At 40.4% G+C, this 21,550-nt stretch overlaps 1 protein-coding gene across 2 annotated transcripts in view; it reads right to left on the bottom strand.

Moving 5' to 3' along the window:
• plcb1 (phospholipase C beta 1) overlaps nucleotides 1–21,550 on the bottom strand; it is a 105,817-nt gene that overhangs the window by 22,186 nt on the left and 62,081 nt on the right. For both annotated transcript variants that reach the window (XM_022770389.1, XM_022770390.1), the window contains 14 exons: nucleotides 20,456–20,556; nucleotides 19,498–19,664; nucleotides 13,411–13,557; nucleotides 11,880–12,037; nucleotides 9,177–9,259; nucleotides 8,774–8,858; nucleotides 4,675–4,849; nucleotides 2,751–2,837; nucleotides 2,224–2,294; nucleotides 1,880–1,976; nucleotides 1,465–1,549; nucleotides 970–1,094; nucleotides 671–825; nucleotides 382–546 (listed from right to left, as the gene is read on the bottom strand). In XM_022770389.1, coding sequence (XP_022626110.1) covers nucleotides 382–546; nucleotides 671–825; nucleotides 970–1,094; nucleotides 1,465–1,549; nucleotides 1,880–1,976; nucleotides 2,224–2,294; nucleotides 2,751–2,837; nucleotides 4,675–4,849; nucleotides 8,774–8,858; nucleotides 9,177–9,259; nucleotides 11,880–12,037; nucleotides 13,411–13,557; nucleotides 19,498–19,664; nucleotides 20,456–20,556 — 1,701 coding nt within the window. The remainder of the gene's footprint in view (nucleotides 1–381; nucleotides 547–670; nucleotides 826–969; nucleotides 1,095–1,464; nucleotides 1,550–1,879; nucleotides 1,977–2,223; nucleotides 2,295–2,750; nucleotides 2,838–4,674; nucleotides 4,850–8,773; nucleotides 8,859–9,176; nucleotides 9,260–11,879; nucleotides 12,038–13,410; nucleotides 13,558–19,497; nucleotides 19,665–20,455; nucleotides 20,557–21,550) is intronic.

Here is a 21,550-nt window from a genome sequence, read left to right as displayed (position 1 = left end):
TTTTTCAACAAATTTATCATTTATCATTTTATATTCCGTACGTTTCTCAAACATTAGCTGTTGTCTTGTACACACACACCCATATATATATATATATACACATTCCCATAAATATGTGTATATCCCAAAGCATTAAACTACATGTGCATGTTCAGTAATGACATTAAATTCATAGAATTCTTTATTGAAACAGTCTCATTCTCAATCTTTGTATTTGTATCCACCTGTACATTTATTTTCTGCACTGTGTAATGGCAAACTGAAAGCTATATGTATATATATATATGTATATATGTCACAATACTTGGCCAGCAAAGTTGACTGAACCTTAATTTCCATCAGTGTCAATTGTTAAATAAAAATGTGACCACATCGTCTCACCTTCTTGAAGACAATGGCCTCTTCTTCCCAGACAGGGTTGATGGCGTTGCCCTGAGAAGTCTTGGTCTTGAAAGCTTTCCTCTTGGTGTCCACTGGTAAGCCAAACATGTCGATCTCCACGTACGTGCCTACTTTCTTATCTGACAGGAACTGGCCTGAGATGATCTGGAAGGAAGGAATGGGAAAGAAAGCAAGAGGCAAGAGAGAAAGAATAATATAAAAAAATATACTCAAAAAACACAGACAGAGCTACACAAACACAAAACGAGCAGTACAAGCAAACACACACCTTCACAGACAGTGTGTTGGCAACTATCCCATCCACTGTGCTCTCAGTAAAAGGGTCAAAGTGTTTGTCTGGCCGTCTCATAAACTCCGGTTTGAGTCTGTAGCCGCATTTCCCATTGTACTCATACATGCCCAGGTTCAGCTGCATGGACAAATCTGTGGAGTGAAGACAGAGTGACCACAGTTTATTTGCATGTGTCAACAACACTCACAAAAATCAAACATGCAAACTAATAACTATCCCAAAAGTGTGAAGGATTGAAGGATTTACACAACTCAAGAAAAGCAATCTTTCCTCACCAATGGTTTGGAAATTGAGAGCCACCAGCTGACAGCCGGCGTTCCAGAAGAGCTGAGGGTTGTAGTTGGATGAATCCACTCGAGTGCCTTTAGGGTAGATCCTGCTCAGCTGCAGCTTGTTGTATCTGAACAGAGCTGTATTAAGGATGAGGCTGCATGACCTGCATCAGAAAATACAGCTGGTGCTACTGCAGCTACCACCATTTCTGCTACTGTTTACTGCTACTTGTATCACTGCTTCAAAATAAGAATGATTTAAAATCAGTAGTGACCTGCAGGTTATCCTTTTGTTACTTTCACTGAGCAAAATGAGTCACTGAATCAAGGTGACAATAAAGAGTACAGTGATGCTGTGCCTACCATAAGTCATCTCTACAGGGAATAGTAAGGCTGGAAGAACAGAAACTAAACATATACAAACCCAAATCGGATTCAGTGATTGTGAGTGGTATTAAGGAGTGTGGAGCACTGCTTCGGTAAAACTGAGAAGGATACTCCACAAACTCTACAGGAGATTTGGTCAGCTGCTCCAAAGCTTTGGTCTCTACGAAGGATGACATCTGGAAGCTGCGATTGATCTCTGCAGGCAGAGGTGGTTATATATTAATCAGAATGATCTAATGCTCACTGGATAGACTGAAAACTTCAGGGTCTAAATTTTGCTGCTGTAAAAAAACACTTGTTTAAAGCACTTCACCTGAGCTGATGTACAGAGTTTAATCCGATGCTTTGAGGCATTAGTGAGCACTGTATTCAGGGTTCATTTTGTAAGCAAATATCTTAAGATGGCTTATGTCTTTACAAACAAATTAATATCTGCTCAATCATTTTTATCAGATGAAGGTTGTTTTCAAATGATGGGTATCTCGTTGAATTATACGTACAGTAAACGTTCACTGTTCTTACGTACTTTTGGAAGCCTCGAAGCTGTTAAACTTGACTGGTTGGATGTAGATGACCAGGTTGGACATTTCCTCTGTGGCGAACGCCTCGCTGCCTGCCGTACCCTGTACATGAAAACAGACACACACACAAACATACGTCTAAACGCAATGCAGCACAGTGTTTTAACAAAAGGTCCGTTACGATCCTTGAAAACAATGAGGGGCTTTGAAGACTCGAGTAGGAATAAAGTGCATTATCAAATATGTACACTAGACGGCAGCGTTAGTACATGACATGCACATACAGTAGTACACTGGGCTGTAAATCTCCAACATTACTAGTATTTGAACTGACCGCTAAGATACACACCTCATCCATTGAGCCCTTTTTACAGTCATCATCATCATCGTCTTCATCTTCGCTTTCTGCCTCCACCTCACCTGAAACACGAGTCCAAGATTTGACCACAGATAATAGCAATAAATAAAGCTAAGTGAGCCAAAGTTAAATGTGTGTACATTTAATTGACATTTCCACAAATTCAATGCAAAATATTCAAAGCTAATAGCCCTTTGAACCAGTCTTTGTCTAGGATCGGTCGCCTCCATTGTGTTTAAAGCAGAGACACAAACAAGCCTTACACTGACAGCTGAATGCACACAGCTCATCCACTGAGGAAATTCATTTTAATATTGTTTTGGTGGAGCTGACACAGCCTCTGCGCCCACATAATGAGAGATCCACTAAAGATTTCTCACTCTGAGGTCACACTGACTGAGGAAATTAATTTTAACATCGTAATGGTCGTACTGACCTATAGCTTCTGCGCCAGCCTAATGAGAGCTCTGGTAAAGATTTGCCTCTGAGTCTAAGGTCATGTACTATGTGTGACTCACCGATAGACTTTCTGCCCTGTGGCCTCAGGCTGAGCTCAGCGCCCTCAGAGGGCTGTGAGGAATCTGCCATCTCCTCTTTGGTTGAACCTGCGCAGAAACAACAAACTCATCAGCAACAAACCCCCATCCGACAATAACACAAGGTCAAACTACTGTATAAGCATGATAAGGCTTCATTTGAAGTGTTGATAATGTAATGTTTAGTCTACCGTTGTACAGTACAGTATGTCATTATTAACTTTTCAGTATTTGTGCAGCACTTTCAAATTGTACAAAGTACTTTATAACCAGGTAATATCGGACGATAAACAACAACAAAGAGCTTTGTGCTGCTTTAAAGAGCAGCACAAAGCCGCACTGATCCAAGGGTGTCATTTCTGCCGGAGATGGGGTGTGCATGTCTTCCTGACTTTTCAAATTGCTATTTTTGTCTCCCTCACGTCTACAGTTTCAGTTTGATATTCATACTGAAATCTCTCTAAATAGTATCCTCTTACTGTTCAACCTCAAAATCTAGATGAGATGGAGCAATAAGAAGTTTTTGCGAGCGGCAGTAAGATCAGTTTGTATTTTCAGAGCTTTCAGGCCACATAGAGGCTGCCCGAGACTTCTGATCAGCTGAACATGTTGAACTTGTGCACAGCCTGACAGGAATCTTAGGGCAGACACTTAGGACTGCAAAAACCACTCACCCTCCTCTTACCTTGTTTAGGCAGGGAGAAAAGAAATTTATATTCCGATTTACTGGTGACAATGTACAATTGTATTTTAATTAAAGGATGTTATGATTGTATGGCAATCCTGATATTGTTTTTACATTTAATTTTCTTGATATGAGGTTTGAGATGTAAACACAGTGTTGTCTCACATCTCTCAGATATCATTTTCCTGTTTATTGCATTACTAATGCAGAAATTTAGGCCACATTTATTGTCTAATTGTCTTGTGGAGGATGAGTTCCTGTATAATGTTATGTTTGCTAGGTTGATATAACTGCATGTAAACAGATGGTTTTTTAGGCTGTTTGAAGAGCTGGGGAGTCACAGTGCCCTTTCCACCTCTGAAATAAAAGCTACACCCTTACACTGATCAGTGATTGTCTCATAATGTGTCACCACAGAGGAACCAGCTCTAATTCTTAGTGCACACCAGTTTACTTCTTGACTGTTATGCAACAGTCAAACACTTGTGTTGCTTATTTTCTTCCAGCGGGGGGCAGTGTGTGTTAGTGTAAGAATGATGCATGCAGCTCGGCAGTCAAAGAAAACTGAGGATGATTGATTGCAAGGTTTATTATAATTTACAGATAAATTATGTACTGAACATATGAAAAATGAGTGGGGTGGGGGTAAAACAAGAAGAGAAAACACACACACACACACACACACACACACACACACACACACGCACGCACATGTAAATGACACATCTGAAGTGTAACCAACTTCAGTGCTAAATGATTAGGGAAATTTCAAACCAGAGAGCAGCTGTGAAAATATGTAAAATCCATAAATGAGATATATATATATATATATGTATATGTTCACCACAGTTATAGTCTAATGTATACACAGCTGCATGAACACACACCAACACACTGAAGGCCACTACTAACCAGTGTTTAAGACGCCCTAGTGACTAGCAGTGTATATGCCTGACAGGGAGTGTGTCCAACAGCCAATAATACCTTCAGCTGATGGAGAGGGCCATGAAAATGATAAATGATAAACAATAGCACTGTATCGCTCCAGTGATTCAGTTTCTGGACGGCACAGAGGTGTCGAGCCACAGCACAGATGGGCCCAGACGGTTAGACTACATTTAACTTCTGAAACACCATAACTCAGCTGTCCCAGTGTGACTTGACGGCTCTGGTAGTGGGATGTGAGTGTGTGTGCTTGTGTGTTTAAAGTGAGCGCTGTACCTGCACTAGGGGAGGAGGGCTCACACACACTGGAAGAATCGCTGTAGGTGTTAGAAACCTGCTCGGACAGTTTCTTCTTGGTGCTTCCGTCTGTCTTGTGGTGTTTCTTCTTGTTCTTCACTAAGATTTTCCCCATCAGCTCCATTGGGCTGGGCAGTGGCACACTAGACTCCAGCTGGATGTTGAAAGAGATGGAGACAGGGAGGTCATGAAAATCACAGGGAGGTCATGTAAATGAAGAAAGAGAGGCACACAAGAAGTCAGCGAAAGTTGTCAGCAGAATAATGTCATTTCCTGTTGTATGATTGTAAAATCTGTTAGAGGAGTGAACGATGTGGACTGCCTTTTGTGACAGGAAATAGTTTCAGTAAAAGAGAAATACAAAAATTATGGTTGTAAAGTTCCAACGTATTGATTTATGGATAGAGAACACTCCATTACAGCCGTATCTTACGACCGCTTGGAGACAAATTAGTTAATTACAGGAAGAAACTGCCAAAGTTGTTTACTGGAGTGAGTCATTTAACATGTAAATTCATGGGAGTTTAAAAAAAAAAAAATTAATTCTGATCAAAATTCACTTTGGAAGATTCTGCTGAGTAGAGCTTGTTAGTGACCGCGAGGATCGGCACTGAGCATTACAAAGTCTGTTGATGTAACAACTCAAAAGTTTACACTTTCAACACTAAAAGAAGCTTCCAGTGGGGAAACTGAGCATTAAACACAAACACACACCCTCTCAAGGGAGCTGACTGGAAGTAGGCAGATCTCTTTATTTATTTATGGGGTACACTGCTTTTGGATCACAGTGTTTAGGGATATTAATAATGTATTATTGAGAATTTCAGCAGCAATGTTGAATACACACACAACCATGGTCTGTATAACTTATCAGCTATAAACACAACCAAACTTAAAAAATGTTTCTTATTTTTACTTTACTTCTTTCAAGAGCAAGAAAACAGTGATTCATACAAACTTAAGCCAAAATTTTCCATCCAATAACCTACTTTCCCAACTGCCGCCCACATCCATCTACACCTTTCTACTGCTGTTGTTGGGAAATGATAAAAATAAAGATTAGACGTCCTGTTTGCCTTGGCTTCCCTCAGACAGTTCCAGTCAAATGGAACCAGTTCAGCATCGGATGTGGCACATAACCTTGACTCTACTCAAATGCACTGCACTAAAACAGTTTGAACCACAATTTACTTGGATGAATTCAATTTGCCCCACATCCACAAACTTTTTATTGTCTCCATTGTAATAAGGGAGTGAAGAGGGAAACAATATGAGGAAGAGGAAAAAAACTTTCTCTCACACTTGCACAAGTTCACAAGTTTCTAGAAATAGTTCCACTACTTCCATTACTTTCAGGGTCTGATGTCTGACCAGTGGTGAAATGAATGTGAAACTAAAAACTACTGAAGTACTGTAGTGAAGTAGAATTTACAGGTACTTGTACTTGACTTAGTATTTCCATTTTGTTCTATACGTCTACTCCACTATATGTCGGAGTGAAATGTAATTAGAAAGTAATGTTTAATAAACTACATTTATTTTACAGCTTTAGTTATTAGTTACACTGTATATTAGGATTTTACAATAATAATCAACTTAACATGAACATGGTGCATTGGTATGGGTTAAACTACCGGTGTGTAAAGTAGTTAAAACTACAACAGTAAGATGCTGCTAAGACATTAATACATCAGTGATAACGAATGATTAATAAAATACACAATAATTAGCACAGGCATCATTTCTGCAAAATTAATACTTTTACTTTCTATTTCTCTATTTTGCAATTTTGAATGCAGGACTTTTACTTGTAAAGGAGCATTTTTACACTCAGGTGTTTACTCCTTCACTAAGCAGTAAGTAAAGCATCTGAATCCTTCCTCCAAATCCAACTATATGTTTCAGGTGCAACCTCTGACTGTCTCTGGCCTGATTCAGGTTATTGAACTACAACCTGAAAAACTGCAAAATTCTTTGATGTCAAACCCATTTTTAGAAAAGGAGATGTGGACCTTCACTTCAGTTTTCAAAGTGTTTATTCTGAACTGTCAGTAACGGCTCAACTAAATCGAAAATACACCCATCAGCCACAGATTAGGATGGATGCTGCATGGCTGGAATTACATGCAAGGACAGTGATAGATGGGAATGACTGTGAAGTATTTGAGAAAAAAGGTGTATATGTTGTTATGAATGCTTTTGTTAGCTCCAACATCTTACACTTGCTACTCTGCTCACATTATTCACCAGCGTGTGAGTGCACTTCACCTTCCCAATTCGGGTCTGTCTCACCCTCAACAACTCTGAACAAACTGTAACAAAAACAGTTTTTATTCTCAACATATTTCATATTTTGTCAGCATTTATAATGAAAATGTTTTGGCAATAAGTCTTGATCAGTATAATGAATGCAATGATGAGAGCCATATAACAAACAAGAAAACATGTTCATGGCGAATCCAATTTTTAGGTAATTTCAGCTAATTTTTTTTTGGATAGAGCAGACTGTTCTCAGACTGATTGAAAAAAGAACCCCTGTCACCACTCTCTCCTATTCAACACCAATGACAGTTTTGTGGAGTGGAGATACAGGAAGTGCTTGAGTTTCTAAGAAAGCTGTAATCCTCTTTATTCTCACCCTAGGCTCAGCTGGAACCAATCAAGCTATATTACCCTATCTGCCCCTGACCCTATGGACTTATGGAGCTGATATCCCATTCGATACGCTGTATACACAATGCCAGAGGGGAGTGGTTGTCATTGCAATCACCTTTCCCAGTTATTACATGCTCAGTGGTAGAAATCTGATTCCTCAGTGGCACTTTCTCTTTCTGTCTCTCTCTCCCTGACTTCTCACTTCTCTCCTTGTATCTCTCTCCTTCTCCTTCCCTCTACCCCTCCATTCGAAGGGTTTCTCCCTGATAATACTTCAATGTCAAATCTAGTCAGAAGGCTGTAATTCTCAGCGGGCTGTGTCTTTGGCAGGCGGCGGTGCTGGAGGAGCTCCCTGCGTGTGCAAGATAATGCTGCATCTGACTGCTTGGGAACTTTAGCTGCCCTTTAGTGTTATACCAACAGAGGCAAGTCATCCCCGGTGAATAACACAAGAGGAGTAAGTGGTATGTTTAAGTACATGTGTGTGCAGGATTGCATGTGCACCAGACACCATGAGGTGTCTGTGTGAGAGATTGTGCGACAAGTGACTCCATTTGTCGCACGTAAGTGCCTGCGTCATTACACACAAAGACGCCTTTGGGATAAAAAAAAAAAGAGTTTGGCCACAAAGGGACAAAGCAAGCTTTTGACTGGTAGCTATGGCAACAGAGGAGAGACAGATAAAAGGCTGCCAAGAAAAGCCACGTTTAGATTACAACGTAAAACACTTCCATTTAATCTTACACGGTTGTCATTTGCAGTCTCTCCCATGGTAACAGAGAGGTGAAATAAAAAATGAGTGTTGGATGAATCATTAAAAGTTGACTTCCGTGGCACATAGACGGCCACAGGTATGTGTGCGTCTGTGATTGAAAACAAGAATGAAAACCGGAAAGAGGGAGAGCGTGAAAGAGCGAGAGAAAAGTCTAGGAGGCCATTTAGGAGCGGGCCTGGAGTGACAGAAAGAGGAAAAACAGTGACAACACATTTTGCCAGGTGCTGGAGGGCATGTCGATATTTTGCTGGAAGTGAGAAAGACACAAACGGAGAAAAGCAAAAAGATAAATAAACACAGAGAAGTAGTAGTTTAAGTGATCAAATGAATGAATTATATATACAGTATGTGTGTGTACATGTGATTGTGCAGTAAGTCATAGCTTGCTGTCTCCCCAATATATACATGGGTAGTATGCTGGACAGCAGTGTTCAAGGACGCTTCTTTGGTGCACTCATCTGTAGGATAATATGTGATGAATCCCTCACTGCTGGCCATGCAGTATGTATATATGTGTGTGTGTGTGTGTGTGTGTGTGTGTGTGTGTGTGTGTGTGTGTATGATAAAAGCAGCAAAAGAGAGCAATCATGAATGTGTATGTGAGCTCATGCATGTGTGTGTGTGTGTATAAGCATCATATATACTCACAGGATATTTCTCCAGAGGCTCTGTCAGTAATGCGTCTCCAAATATTGACCGGCAGTACTCTGCCATCTTAGCCTGCTGCTTTGGTCTAGGAGTCATTGCACACAAAAACAAACACACACACACACACACACACACACACCATTATGATTTCTGTACAAAATATCAATATACACTGAATATGTATGTTGCTCCTATGAACCCCCTAGGAGCCACTTAAAGCCAAACCCACCAATGAGAACCTTCTCCCTAAATCTGTCCAGACGTTTACACAGATGATCTGAACAAAATGGCTGATTGGGCTTACTGAAAGTAAAGCATCCACTGATGGACAATACTCATCAATAAGGTCAGCAGGCACACTTTAGCCTTTGCACCCTTGACACGAAATTAAATTGTGACTCACGAGTCCACGTGGTTCTCAAAAGACAGGATGATAGGGAAGGGAGAGGTCTTGAAGGCACATTCTGCGATGGCCTCGATCACCTCCTAAAAACAGAAACAGAAAGGAAAAATAAAAACACTTTAACTATAAATTATCTTAAATAAACACACAGGGCAGAAAGTTAAATTAATGAGTAATGTAACGCACATTAAAAACAATTAATGTTGCTGTTGGTTAATGTGGTAATATTCTGTAGAGTCACAAGAAAATAAAACATTTCATAGCACTCCTCAGCTCGTATACCAGCCAGAATAATCTGCATTTACAATGTAATGATTCCCTACATTTCCTGGAGTGCCTGAGAGCCTCCCCCAGAGAACATGCCCAAACCTGGTGAAATCAATAACTGTAGGAGAAAGCAACAGCAACAGTGATGAGATAGGAAGATTCATTACAAATCCAACATGTCCTCTGGCTGCATGGCATTATGGTCGGTTGTGGACACCGGTGGGAAGAATTAGCTTTGTGGCTGTGTGTATAACATGCATTTAAAATCAGTGCAGTGGCTTTCTTCAGTAACACTGTATTGTAGCTGTGCAGGGTGTCAATGTGTTGGTAAATCTTCTTCTGGATAATAACGATAAAGAAAATCCCGTCATTCATGTCCCAAATTTATATACGTCTACATAGAAGCGAGAGCCGAGCCATGAGGTGGTGTCACTGCTCCAGATGGTTGAAAATCTGATATCGGATTTCCAAGCCACCGATGGTTTAAGTCAATTACACCATCATTAACGACGGTGTCAGTTCAGTTAATGCCTTCATTTCCATTTGCTCCATCTCCTACAATAAAAATCTTTGTCTGTAATTCAACCCTTTCCATCTTTCCTCCGTTCTCCGTCTTTCACAACTCTTATATACAACTCTGTATTTCACTCTCAGACTAATTCCATTAGCCTTGTTCTACTTCTTCTGTTACTCTCATTACATATAAATTTCCTCTATCAATCAATCCACCCACCTCTTTCTTCTTTTTTCTCCTCTGCCCTGAGATTTCACACCCTCCTCCCACCATAAAAGCAGTTTTTCTTTTTGTCTTCTCATCTTTGGAGGATTCAATTAAGCGCCCCTCAGCGTTTCTCTTTAGGGCCATTCAGTGCGTCCCTGTCCTTTACTATTTGCTATCTGCTGCATGCATGCCCCACTTTTTGTTTTCCCCACTTCCCCGACTCTGCTTTCCTCCGTACTTACTTTTATCTTCAGTGTCTGGCTCTGTATCTGTGTGCTTCTCTGGTTGTACATTTCATTCCCTGCTGTATAAAATACTATTACAGTTAGAATACTAATCCTTTCATGAAATCACACCCATTCTTATTCTATTTATGGTCAGCATTAATGTATTAACACTGAGTAATTATCTCTCTACACTAGTTTTTGTTGGCAGCGGCAGAGTTTGTCATTCCTGACTGCATTACCTACATGAGCACAAAGGCTTCACAGGAAAAGGATGCATGCACGTAATCCAACCCCATATGATTTTACTGATAACAGCCTGTTATCTGTTTTCTGCTAACTCTGTTTACACAGTGTCAGAGCTGTGTTAAGTCACTGCAAACCAAACATTTCTTACTGTTGCTGCTTCACATTAAAAATGATCAACTGATGAAACATGCGGTAGCTTTGATTGTGATACGGCCACAGGAAATGCAGGAAATGCAGGAAATGCGTTTGTTATCATAGTTACAGCTGTTCACGATTGTCTGCAAAAAAGACATAATCTTTTCTGCATTTTTTCATCAGTGCATCATGTTTGATTTTTGTAAGGAAGCAATAGAGCAAGAGGGAGTAGCCACAGTAAGATGTTAGATGAAGAGCTGCAGGCAACAGGACACAGCACCTCTCCAGCTCCTCTGCATGGTAACCACCTTTACTGGTGTTGTTGTGCGGAAAACGAATTGGGCATGCGCAGCATGAAATCAGTTTGACTTTTTATTAAAAATCAAATGAGTTTTTTGAGGGCTGTACTGTAAAAAGACACACCAGTTGCTCTTATGTTGAATTTCTGACAAAGGTGCTGCTCAAGTGTTTGCTGTAGTATCAAACTACACTTACTAACAGCAGTACAGGTGTCACCAAATCCAACTGGACTGAAATCCTAACAATTATATCTTTAAAGCCACAAACCACACATAGAATCAACCATTTAGAGTATGAAGATGTGACGAAGGCGTACTGTATGCATCTAAACTACTGAACCTGCTCTTTCAATTTTATTGCATGTTTGAAGATGTTCACACAGGTGGCTGTCAACACACCTGCACATACAGTGTGTACTAGGAGGCAAAATCACATTAACCAAATACAATCTACTGGAAATGAAGATGACACCCACAAATGGAAAAATCAAATTTAAACCCCAAAATACTAAACATTAAAGTAACTAACACACATTAGATGTGGGTCTTCGGACCAACCCAAATACCAATCGATGTTTGATGCAGTGAGTGGATCATGTGCACAGCATGTGGATTACATTATCTGTCCTGGAGGACTGTTTACCCAGAACCCCCCACCCCCCACCCCCCACCCCGTGTCTGTAGACAAAGGCATTACAATGCATCTTCAGGGGAGAATGTTTCAGCCTGTGCTCCCTCTTCCTCTGCCCCCCACTCCCCAACCCAACCCCTCGCCTACATCGCTACCACTCTGCTCTCCTTGTGTTACCTTGAAGGAGATTTCAGTTGTCATGGTGAAGCCGTGAGTGATGACGGGCTCTTCTTCTGTGGTGCGACCCTTCCAGCAGTCCAGTTCGATGCAGCGGCACCCTGACAGGAGAACCTGCTTGTACATCTCAACTGAAGAGTTCCCTGCAAGCTGGCCAGCTGCACCCCACACACACACACACACACACACACACACACACATGAACACAAACACCACTTCAGGTGATTGTTATATTGATCTACCAGGGTGCCTACAAAAGCATGCCCCCCCCCACCATTCAAGCTCTCATTAACCACATTAGTTACTAGCATGTAGTAAAAACAATTCAGCTGTTGTTATCTGTAGCAGCCAAATCTCATCACCCTGTCACCATTAGCGAAGCAATTATCTCTTCACATTAGCAGCACGCTTTCCTGCAACATGCGGGGAACTGTGTCAAAGTGAGATGACTCATTTCCTGACTTTTTTTCATTCCTTTTCTCATTTTGCCTCTCACTCTTTTTTGTCTTCATGTAATAGACATCCCTATCCAAACCCATTAGTGAGAGACTTGCTTTACTAAATTTGTTCCTGTGTTGTACACTGCACGAAATATTGCTTTAAATTAGCACACATCAATAGGATGGAAATACATCAACATGAATGAGTGAGTTGCACAAGATCTTGTCGGTTCAATTATCATGTGTGGCTCTTTCTTGTAAAGTTCTTAATCATAAATACTGCCAGGAAAGAATCACATTCTGCAATTCCACACATTTCTCTTTTCTATCATAAAATCACAATGTGTCACCATGAAAATAGTTAAAGAAAAACAGTGTGCGTGTGTGTGTGTGTGTGTGTGTGTGTGTGTGTGTGTGTGTGTGTGTGTGTGTGTGTGTGTGTGAGGGGAAACGGAAGAATCCATTGTTTGTTTTTCTCATTTCTTCATTTTGCAGGCTATGAGGCCGGTCTATTACAGAAATTCCATTTTTTACATCGCTGGAGAAATTTGATCCACTTGAAAGATTCAATGCTCTCCAGTTCCCCCCAGAATAGATTTGAATAGATGAATTCTAATATCCATTGAAGAGAAAATGGCCTCTGTATTGTGCCTGCTATGCTTGCGCACTGCCGGGAGCCAGTTACTGTGACTACCAGTCTAAAGAAATATTTAACTCATGAATATCAATGAATTGCGTCTCATGGCATGACTTGATTGGATAACCTCTTGAGAGGTAACACAGGAAAGGGGGCCTGATAAGCATCGGTGCATTTGATTGACTGACCTGCGAGGTATAAAGTGGGTGTATTCACTTGTGCAGCCATAATTGTAATTCTAAATGAACGAGTGATCTGCTCATACGTAGAAGAATAAAGGATGCGTGCATGCAATCAGTCAGGAGTAAAATCGAGTTGAGTGTGCAAACCAGACAGAGAGAGAGAGAGAAAGAGAGAGAGAGAGAGAGAGAGAGAGAGAGAGAGAAAGAGAGAGACAGAGCTGCATACATACACAACAGCTTTTTGACTTGTGTCTGGATGTATGCGTGTGTACCTGTGAGGTATGTGTTGTGTGAGGAGTTGATGAAATAGTGGGAGAGGGGAAGGGTCATGTCTTCACTCTGGTCCAACTTCTCAGGGGGAATGATTGTGTTCTCCTCCCCATTCAGATACCTGGCAAAGCCTTCCACCGAGATCTGACCTGCATGAACGCCACAGAGAACACAGACATAGTCAAGACGAGTCAAGTTTGAAACCATGTTTTGTTTGGTTTTTTTTGGTCCAGACACAAACTTGAACTTTCAATCCTGTGCCGAAGGACTTACAGGATAAATCTGGTGATGTATCTGGATGGTTGGCACAGAGCTGTGCCGCGGAGCTGCACACATCAAAGTTCCACACTGTTGCACTGGGCGGCAGGTTCATTCAGTACAATGAACATGAGCATTGTTCATTGTTTAATTTGAGTTCAGCCCACATCCAACATGCTGCTATAAATACTCACTAGCATGTATTAATGTATGTGTGTTAATCTGCTGCTAGAAATAGTCTCTAACGGATGCACGGTTTACTCTTGTTTCAGTAGTGTTTGCTGAGCACTACAGTTCCACAAAAGTAATTAATTTACTTTAAAAATTATTTGTTTGTTTTGTTTGAATTTGTGGCCTTTTTTTTTTTTAATTAAGATTTACATCGTCCGTAGATACAAATGTACTTGGCGCTGAGTTCACAGACTGGGTTGGGAAGTTGTAAAAAAGATTGTTGGTTTTGATCTTTTCATAGGATTTGTTGACGATAACAAACAACAAACAATATTGCCAACCTTATCCTTGAAACGAATGAAACACAACATGGTACATGGCATATGGTGGTACACGACTATGTGCCACTTTACAAACACAGATCCTCACTTTTCTTCCCTTTAGGGTTAGGGGTAGTGTAAATGTTAGGGTATGAAATATTTAACATGAATAACAGATTGAAAAGAGTAAATGTAAAGTATGCTTGGGTGTTTGTGTGTACACCATACTGTGTACACATAGTGCAGGTGCATTCAAATAAGCAGCTGGAAGACTGTGTTCAAATGCTTTCAAAGGCTACATTACAAAAATGCTCATAATCACTAATTAAAGCGACACCGAGATTACATAAGTAGTTTAATTTAGCCGGAAGCTTAAGTCACCATTTGCTGAAAGCTTTTGTGGTTAATCCTTAAAGCCTGTACCTCAGTGTTTCTGTTTCTTACATTGTAGGTGTATACTGAAAGTTATTAGCCTTCATTACAAACACTCCAAGTTCCAATGTTTCACAAGGCAGGTTACAATACAAATTTCTTTTTCTACATTTCAGACTTCACTTATTCCACTGGCATTGTAGATACTCATATGATGTCATACCGTCATCTGAAAGAGCTGAACTGCCCTTGACATGGTTATTTCCTTATTTTTTACTGTTTGTCAAGGTCAGCCATGTTAAGCTTTGCCTTTTTGCTGCCATCACTGAGCTCGTGCCCTCACTGAATGTGCTCGAGAAAGGGAACAACACTGAATAAATGAGTAATAAGCCCCAGATGGAAAGTGCACATCGCCAACCATCCAGGTACAAGATTAAAATTTCCATACACATTGCCATGCGCATCATAACCACACCTGCATGGGTTATATTTTGTAGAACATATAGCAGGTGTTCAAAGCAAAACCGAAAACACTCCTCCACCCAAATACACACACACTCACTTGACGTTATGCTAAATATGCTAAGTGATGCGAGCTCGACGGGTGCAGCAGGTCCCTCCGGCCACTTTATGCTAATTAATGCGGTGCCTCCCTCTGCAGAGTTGCTGGACTAATTAACGCTGGCTGCTGTCTGTGACATCTGAGCTCAGTCGCACTGAGCGTCGTACTCCCTGCTGACTACCAGGACCTCCCTTTGCCAGGCTGAGCCCTAACCTCTGTATCACACACAATCACACAAATATAGACACAGAGTTTCCCTAGATCCCAAGACATTCGTAGGTCAGACAGGGAAAAATGGTGTTAACATGTCTGGGAACAGAGGTGTACTTGAGTGAGAATCTACAGGTGTTTTTCTAAAGGTGAGATTTGAAAGGTGAAGTTAGTTCTAAAGGAAGAGAGTATGAAAGAATACATTCAAGTCAAATAAAAAACTCTTTAAAAACTTCGGCAATAAGGACTCTGTTGAGCTGAGGGGAAACTGCAGTTGAAATATATTCTGACTTTAATGATGAATTGCAAGACAAGAGTGGACACAAACAAATAACAAACAAAATCTGACAGAGTTCCCTCTCTACAGCCACTGAAGATGAATGTGCGATCATATGCCACCATCCACTCTGGATGTAAGACACTTTAAGTGTCTTATTTCATTTAGCATTTTATTCATCTGCCTTCAGACAATGTCTGAACGCTTGACTGAGCACAGACTAAAGAAGCCAAAGACAATGATAGAGCACTGAGGAGATTAATGACAGGTATAATATTCACAAAATCCAAGCTGGAAAACAGATAAAGAAGAAAGAGAGAGTTCAACAAAGCGAGTGAGTAGAAATCCTTAATCATACCTTCTTTGGGGCAAACCTAAGGCATTTGATCCATCTGCAATGAAGGCGTATGCATCAATGCATGCCTGCTGTATATTCCTGTGTTCCACATAATGCTTTTGCAGGACAATGCACATTATATTATATACCCATGATATAAATTACATGTCTGAATATATATATATATGAGTGTCCTTGAGAAAGGAAAAAGAGTGTGTATGTGTATCTGAATGTGTGTGTGAAGGTAGCATGTGGAGCTCTGGACCCCTCTGCAGAGCAGATGGCAGCACTTCCTCCGGCTAGATAAATACTTCACACAGGGAAATCTGTCACTGGGACAGAGAAGGGCATGCTTCCAGAGAGCCTGGGACAGGATGAACACACAACATCACAGTAAGAGCACACCACTGTGATCAGCGCCAAACACTAGGGGGTCAAATGGTATATCTCAATGTGGTTTAAAAAATAATTTCAACTTATTTAGGTACCTGTGATTCCTTTAATCAAGTAGGTACTTTATTAAGAGGCAATTATTAAAGGAGCTATTTGTAAGTTTTGCTATTGCTACATAGCCAATTCAACAAACAAGCTCAGCATCAAACTTCATTCCTTTCCTCACCAAGAGCTGTCTCCAGAGGTGGAAAGCAACTGCTTTGTTTTGATCCTATTTTTATCACTTCTTTTCTTGTACTGAAGTTAGCATGCTGACCAGCTAGCTCTGGGTCAGCCGGCCTGTCTCATCACTGTCAAATACAGTGTCACTGTAGACATGTTTCCCTGAGGAAGTAGCACTGCTCAGAGGACATAATATAACCTCTTGTCTTATAAATGCAACAATGGCTGAAGCTCTTGGCAAGACAGGTAAGTAAACAGTTATTAATGCTAACGCTTGCTATGTAACTTGCAAAAACAAATAGCTCCTTTAAAGTGGCACCAATGCTCTTTTTGAGTTAGGGTCAATTTAATTTCAGTGTAACCTATAATAAAATGTGCAAATGTGATTGGCATAATGATGATAAACTGAACAGGTTTTTAGAGAAACAGCCTCTTCTGGCACCAAAGATTAGAATTTTTTAATTTTAAACATTTAATAATAGCTTCCACACTAAATAGTTTGTTCTCAAAATATTCATAAATATATTCAGCCATGTGCTAAACTTCAGATCTATGGCATAGTACAAAGGTTTTTGATGAAAGGCCCTTTGCACATATGTAATCGGATGATTTGTTGTTCTATGAAGATTGCTGCTTGGGAAACACACCCAAGGTACTAACAGATGTAGTATTGCTTATGAAGGTGTAGACCTACAGTATGTCACGTAATCTGTATGCCCCATTTGTTTATATGTTCATGCACATTTATTATCTTTTATAATATATATATATAATATATATATATTATATATATATATATATATACACACACACACATACATGTACGCATACATATATATCTATATCTATATAGATGTATTATATAGATATATATGTATGTATGTATATGTATATATATTTATATATAATATACTAGGGGAAAAAAATCAACCCTGTGATTTGATTGATATTAAACATCATTCTGTGTAAAGTAAGTCACCCAGCACACGTGTACACACTTTCGAACAGAGATTAAATTTGAATTGGCACATACCCGACCTTGATGCCTGATATCTGCAGTGGGATGTTCTGTGTTTTGGCAGCTCTGACCACTGGCACTTCAGACAACATGGAAGCACAACAAGTCCTGGAGTGTTGGACCCCTACTGCTCATCCATCTTGGTCGTTCATTAAATATTCTGTGGCAGTCCTGATGCTCTAATACTACCACTAAAACTGCTTCTTTATTTGCTTTTACACACGTTTAGTTTTGTGATGTTGATGTTGATTTTTATATTTATGCCTCCACATCGGTCACAACCGTGGCTGGAGACATTAAGTTTTCAGGTTGTCCGTCCATCCGTCCGTCCCATTCTCATGAATGTGATATCTCAGTATCGCCCTAATGGAATTTCTTCAAATCCTGCATAGACGTTCGCTTGTACTCGAAGAAGAACTGATTAGATTTTGGTGGTAAAAGGTCAAAGGTCACTGACCTCATCAAGATTTCACACGCTAATTAACTGAAATTGGACAGGTTGGTGGAGATATACAACTGTGATGCGGTAATTTTAGTTATTCATGTTGTTCATTTGGATACTAAGTTTTAACAGGTAGATTAATGGTTTCATCAGGTACTAATGACTGCCACCTACCTACAGTATAATACAGCCTCCATGACATGTGCACTTGAAAAAACACTAGCAGGTTCAAATAAACATGCCCACCACTTGGACAGCAGAAATGTCACATTAAGCAAATTCAGACAAGCATTTAACAATCTGACAAATATATTGAGTATATGGAAAGGACTCCAATGTCAGCCAATACAGAAACAATACAAGTTGCCAAACTACTACTAGTTGCCAGGCAAATGCTCCCATCCAAGAAATAGTCTGGCACATACACCTGTTCATACATTGTTGTTATTAGCTGGATTTCTTTCCTCTGGCTTCATGTTTCCCTCTGTTTCTAGTTTCTGTGCTGAGCTAAACTAAGCTGCTGCAGGCCCTAGCTGATATCAGATAAACAGATAAGAGAGTGATATCAAACTTCTCTGACAGGCCACCAGGAAGTATAATAAGCTTTATTTCCCAATATAACAAACTATGCCTTTAAGTTGCAGCGGACTGAGCTCTCTCAGCTGCTATACCCACACTTATACAGGATTATTGTCATCTTCCACTAATGAAATCAGTGGTGGTGTGCACATTGCATGGATCAGTTATGGTACTTTTCTTCATTTTTAGAAATGGATTTACAGGAAGTGACAAAAGGAAGATTTGTAAAGCACAATAAGAAGAACAGATGTCATAAAATACTATGGCTTAAAGAGAAAGTTTATGTCTTCATGTTTATGTCAAAAAGTGTTTGTGTGCATCAAAGCACAATGTTGAAGTGCTACTCTGCTGCACTCCACTTGCCACTTGCTATTCGTTCAAGCTCTCCTGAAGCACAAACACATACCAGCAACTCCCCTCTCTCTGTCTTTTCACTCTTTCTCTTTCACATACCTTCTCTCTCTACTCAAGGATTCTACTCATGCAATCCTATTCTTGTGTGTGTGTGCGTGTGTGTGCATGTGTGTGTGAGTGTGTGTGTGTGTGTGTGTTATTTACAGACTTCTAACATTCTGTTCCTTGGCACCCCACCATGTCCCCTCACTTTTTGAGCTTTTGGACACCAGACTGCAGGGTTGTTGCTATGGTAACACCCCTGCCAAATTTATCGGGGGTGAGGGCTGAAATGGAGGGTTGGGGGTGAGTGGAGTCTTAGTAGGGCTGGAAGAGGCCGGGGGCCTTAAACAGTGTAAAACTGTATATCTGGGTTAAATTTCCATCCTTATTTTTTAGTATGAAACAGTTTTCTTACTTCAAAACGCTTGTGCATTAAAAAGAAGCAGCTGAATGTGCGTTTCGTGTGTTTACGTGTACACATAAGCATGTTAGTGTACCTGTGTTTGTACTGACAGACATTTGAGCCACTGACCTTTCTGTGCCAGCGAAGCATTAGGTTCATATTTGTCCACCAGCAGCTGGACCTGTTCTGGTTTGAGAGGAGGGTAGAGAATCTCATTCAGACGAGGGTCTCGCTGTTTACTGTTAATGAACTCTGTCATTTGCTCCACTGTGAGGTATGGACGGCTCTTAGCCCCACTGAGGAGAGGAGAAGAGAAGAGATGAGAGTACTTTGACGAGTGGGAATACAAAAAGGGAACAAATGGAGAAAACATGGGTTGCTAAGTGAGATGTGAGAGCAAGTACAGAATTGAAAAAATAAAGATAGGAGAAAATAAAATGAGGAGAAGATGATGGAGGGGAGGAGTGGTAATTAAAACGGCAAAGAAATGTAGAGAGAGAGAGAGAGCAACAGACGCGCAAAGGAGCTGAGGATAAAATGCTGTGTTGAGTAAATTATGAGATTTGATTAAAACGCCTTTCATATCTCTGCCTGTTCCACTAAATTATCATCTTCATATCCTCCTGCCTCTCATGCCATCTCACTTAACTGTGATTAAAATCTAGATTTATGACTTGGAGTGGCCACAGTCGTGCTGGCATGCTGGCTTAGCTGATGGTCTGAATCCCTCTGGGCCAAGGGGCAATTCTGCTCGTGCAGCATGTGGGGCCACACAGCCATTCTCGAGGAGTCACAACCAGGGTCATTACAACATGCTTTCCTGTACTCATTAAATACTTATGATTACTCCATTGGGCAAAAGCAGGTGTCTTAAACCTGCAAAGCCATATTGCTCAATTAGAACTGCTAGTCTGAAAAGAGCAACAGATGGTTGGAAATAAAATTCAAATTAATCAATCCTCAAATTGTTTCAAACTTTTTTAAACGTACTTGCTTCTAAACTGGGAAATATTTTTTGGATGTTCCAAAGATTTTTATATCCTGGAAAGACTTTGTAAAAGAAAAGTAAGGGAAACACGGTTCTTACACATCAGAGAAGATGTGGTCCAGCTCAGGTCGAGAGCAGATGTTGCTCAGAAACATGTTATACACCTCTGGAGTGAAGTCCTCTTGGGGGATGGAGTCATTCTGCAGAAGACAACAGCAACATGGTCAGATACATCATAGATGCAATACAAATACATGTGGCAGCAGGTGACCTAGCAGTGGGTAGAAACACTGTGGACAAACTACATCTTTACATTTTGTGATTTTATTGTTTAAATTGTTCAACTCTATTTTCAGTGTGATGCACAGGTGCTAAAACTTCAGAACTGTTATGTATAGGCAACTGAAAAGTTTGTTAATTAGCCTCATGCAAGAACATTTTCATATTCTTATTTCACAAAACAGAACTAATAGCTAAAAGGGGGAAAAGAGGAATAATTCTCAATCGGCTAAAAATAAAACAAGACTAAACCAAGTCAAAACCTAGGACATGGTTGGACCGTGTCGTAGGCTATTTGATCACTCAGAGAGAAAGTTAGAAGCTCATTTACGTGAGCTGCTGTGCGGTCAGCATAGAGACGTGTGCCTGCGGAGGGGAGGCCTGACCTTGCTCTCATGTGGCAATACTGGCAACTCTGATCAATGGAAAGTAGCAAAGCTTTGTCCAAAGGGTTGCTAGACTTGTGTCTAGGTGTTTTTAAAAAAAAAAAAAAAAAAAAAAACTGCTAAAATTGTCTAAAAAGTTGTTTAATCAAGCGATGAAGGCGTTAAATTGGCATCACTGCTTGTTCGCACCAAATCATTTTTTGAGAGGGGCAATGACCGATAGTCGGCTGACCAGTGGTGTAACTTCATCGCAAAGTCAGTGAGTGACAGTCGTGTTTATAGGGCTAGCCCCTGCTGTTGCAGGCCAGCCAAAAACTTTCAACACATTGGGGGCTTAGTTCTTGCATGAGGCCCAGTGACCTGTAAAGAAAATGTTATTTCAGGTTGATCCCTTCTTCAGTGTTCTTATTGTTAGACCCACCCAAAACATCTCTGCACAAAAAATAATATTTTCTACTTGAGTCATGTTGTGCAGAGTTTTAAGTTGCCTTCTGTTATACCAAAACACATACTGTATATCCGCTCCACT

This window comes from Seriola dumerili, unplaced genomic scaffold (assembly GCF_002260705.1).
Source record: "Seriola dumerili isolate Sdu_G_001 unplaced genomic scaffold, Sdu_1.0 BDQW01000025.1, whole genome shotgun sequence".
Taxonomy (NCBI): Eukaryota; Metazoa; Chordata; class Actinopteri; order Carangiformes; family Carangidae; genus Seriola; species Seriola dumerili.
Note: the sequence above shows the minus strand (reverse complement) of the source record. Positions and strands in the feature narration are given on the sequence as shown.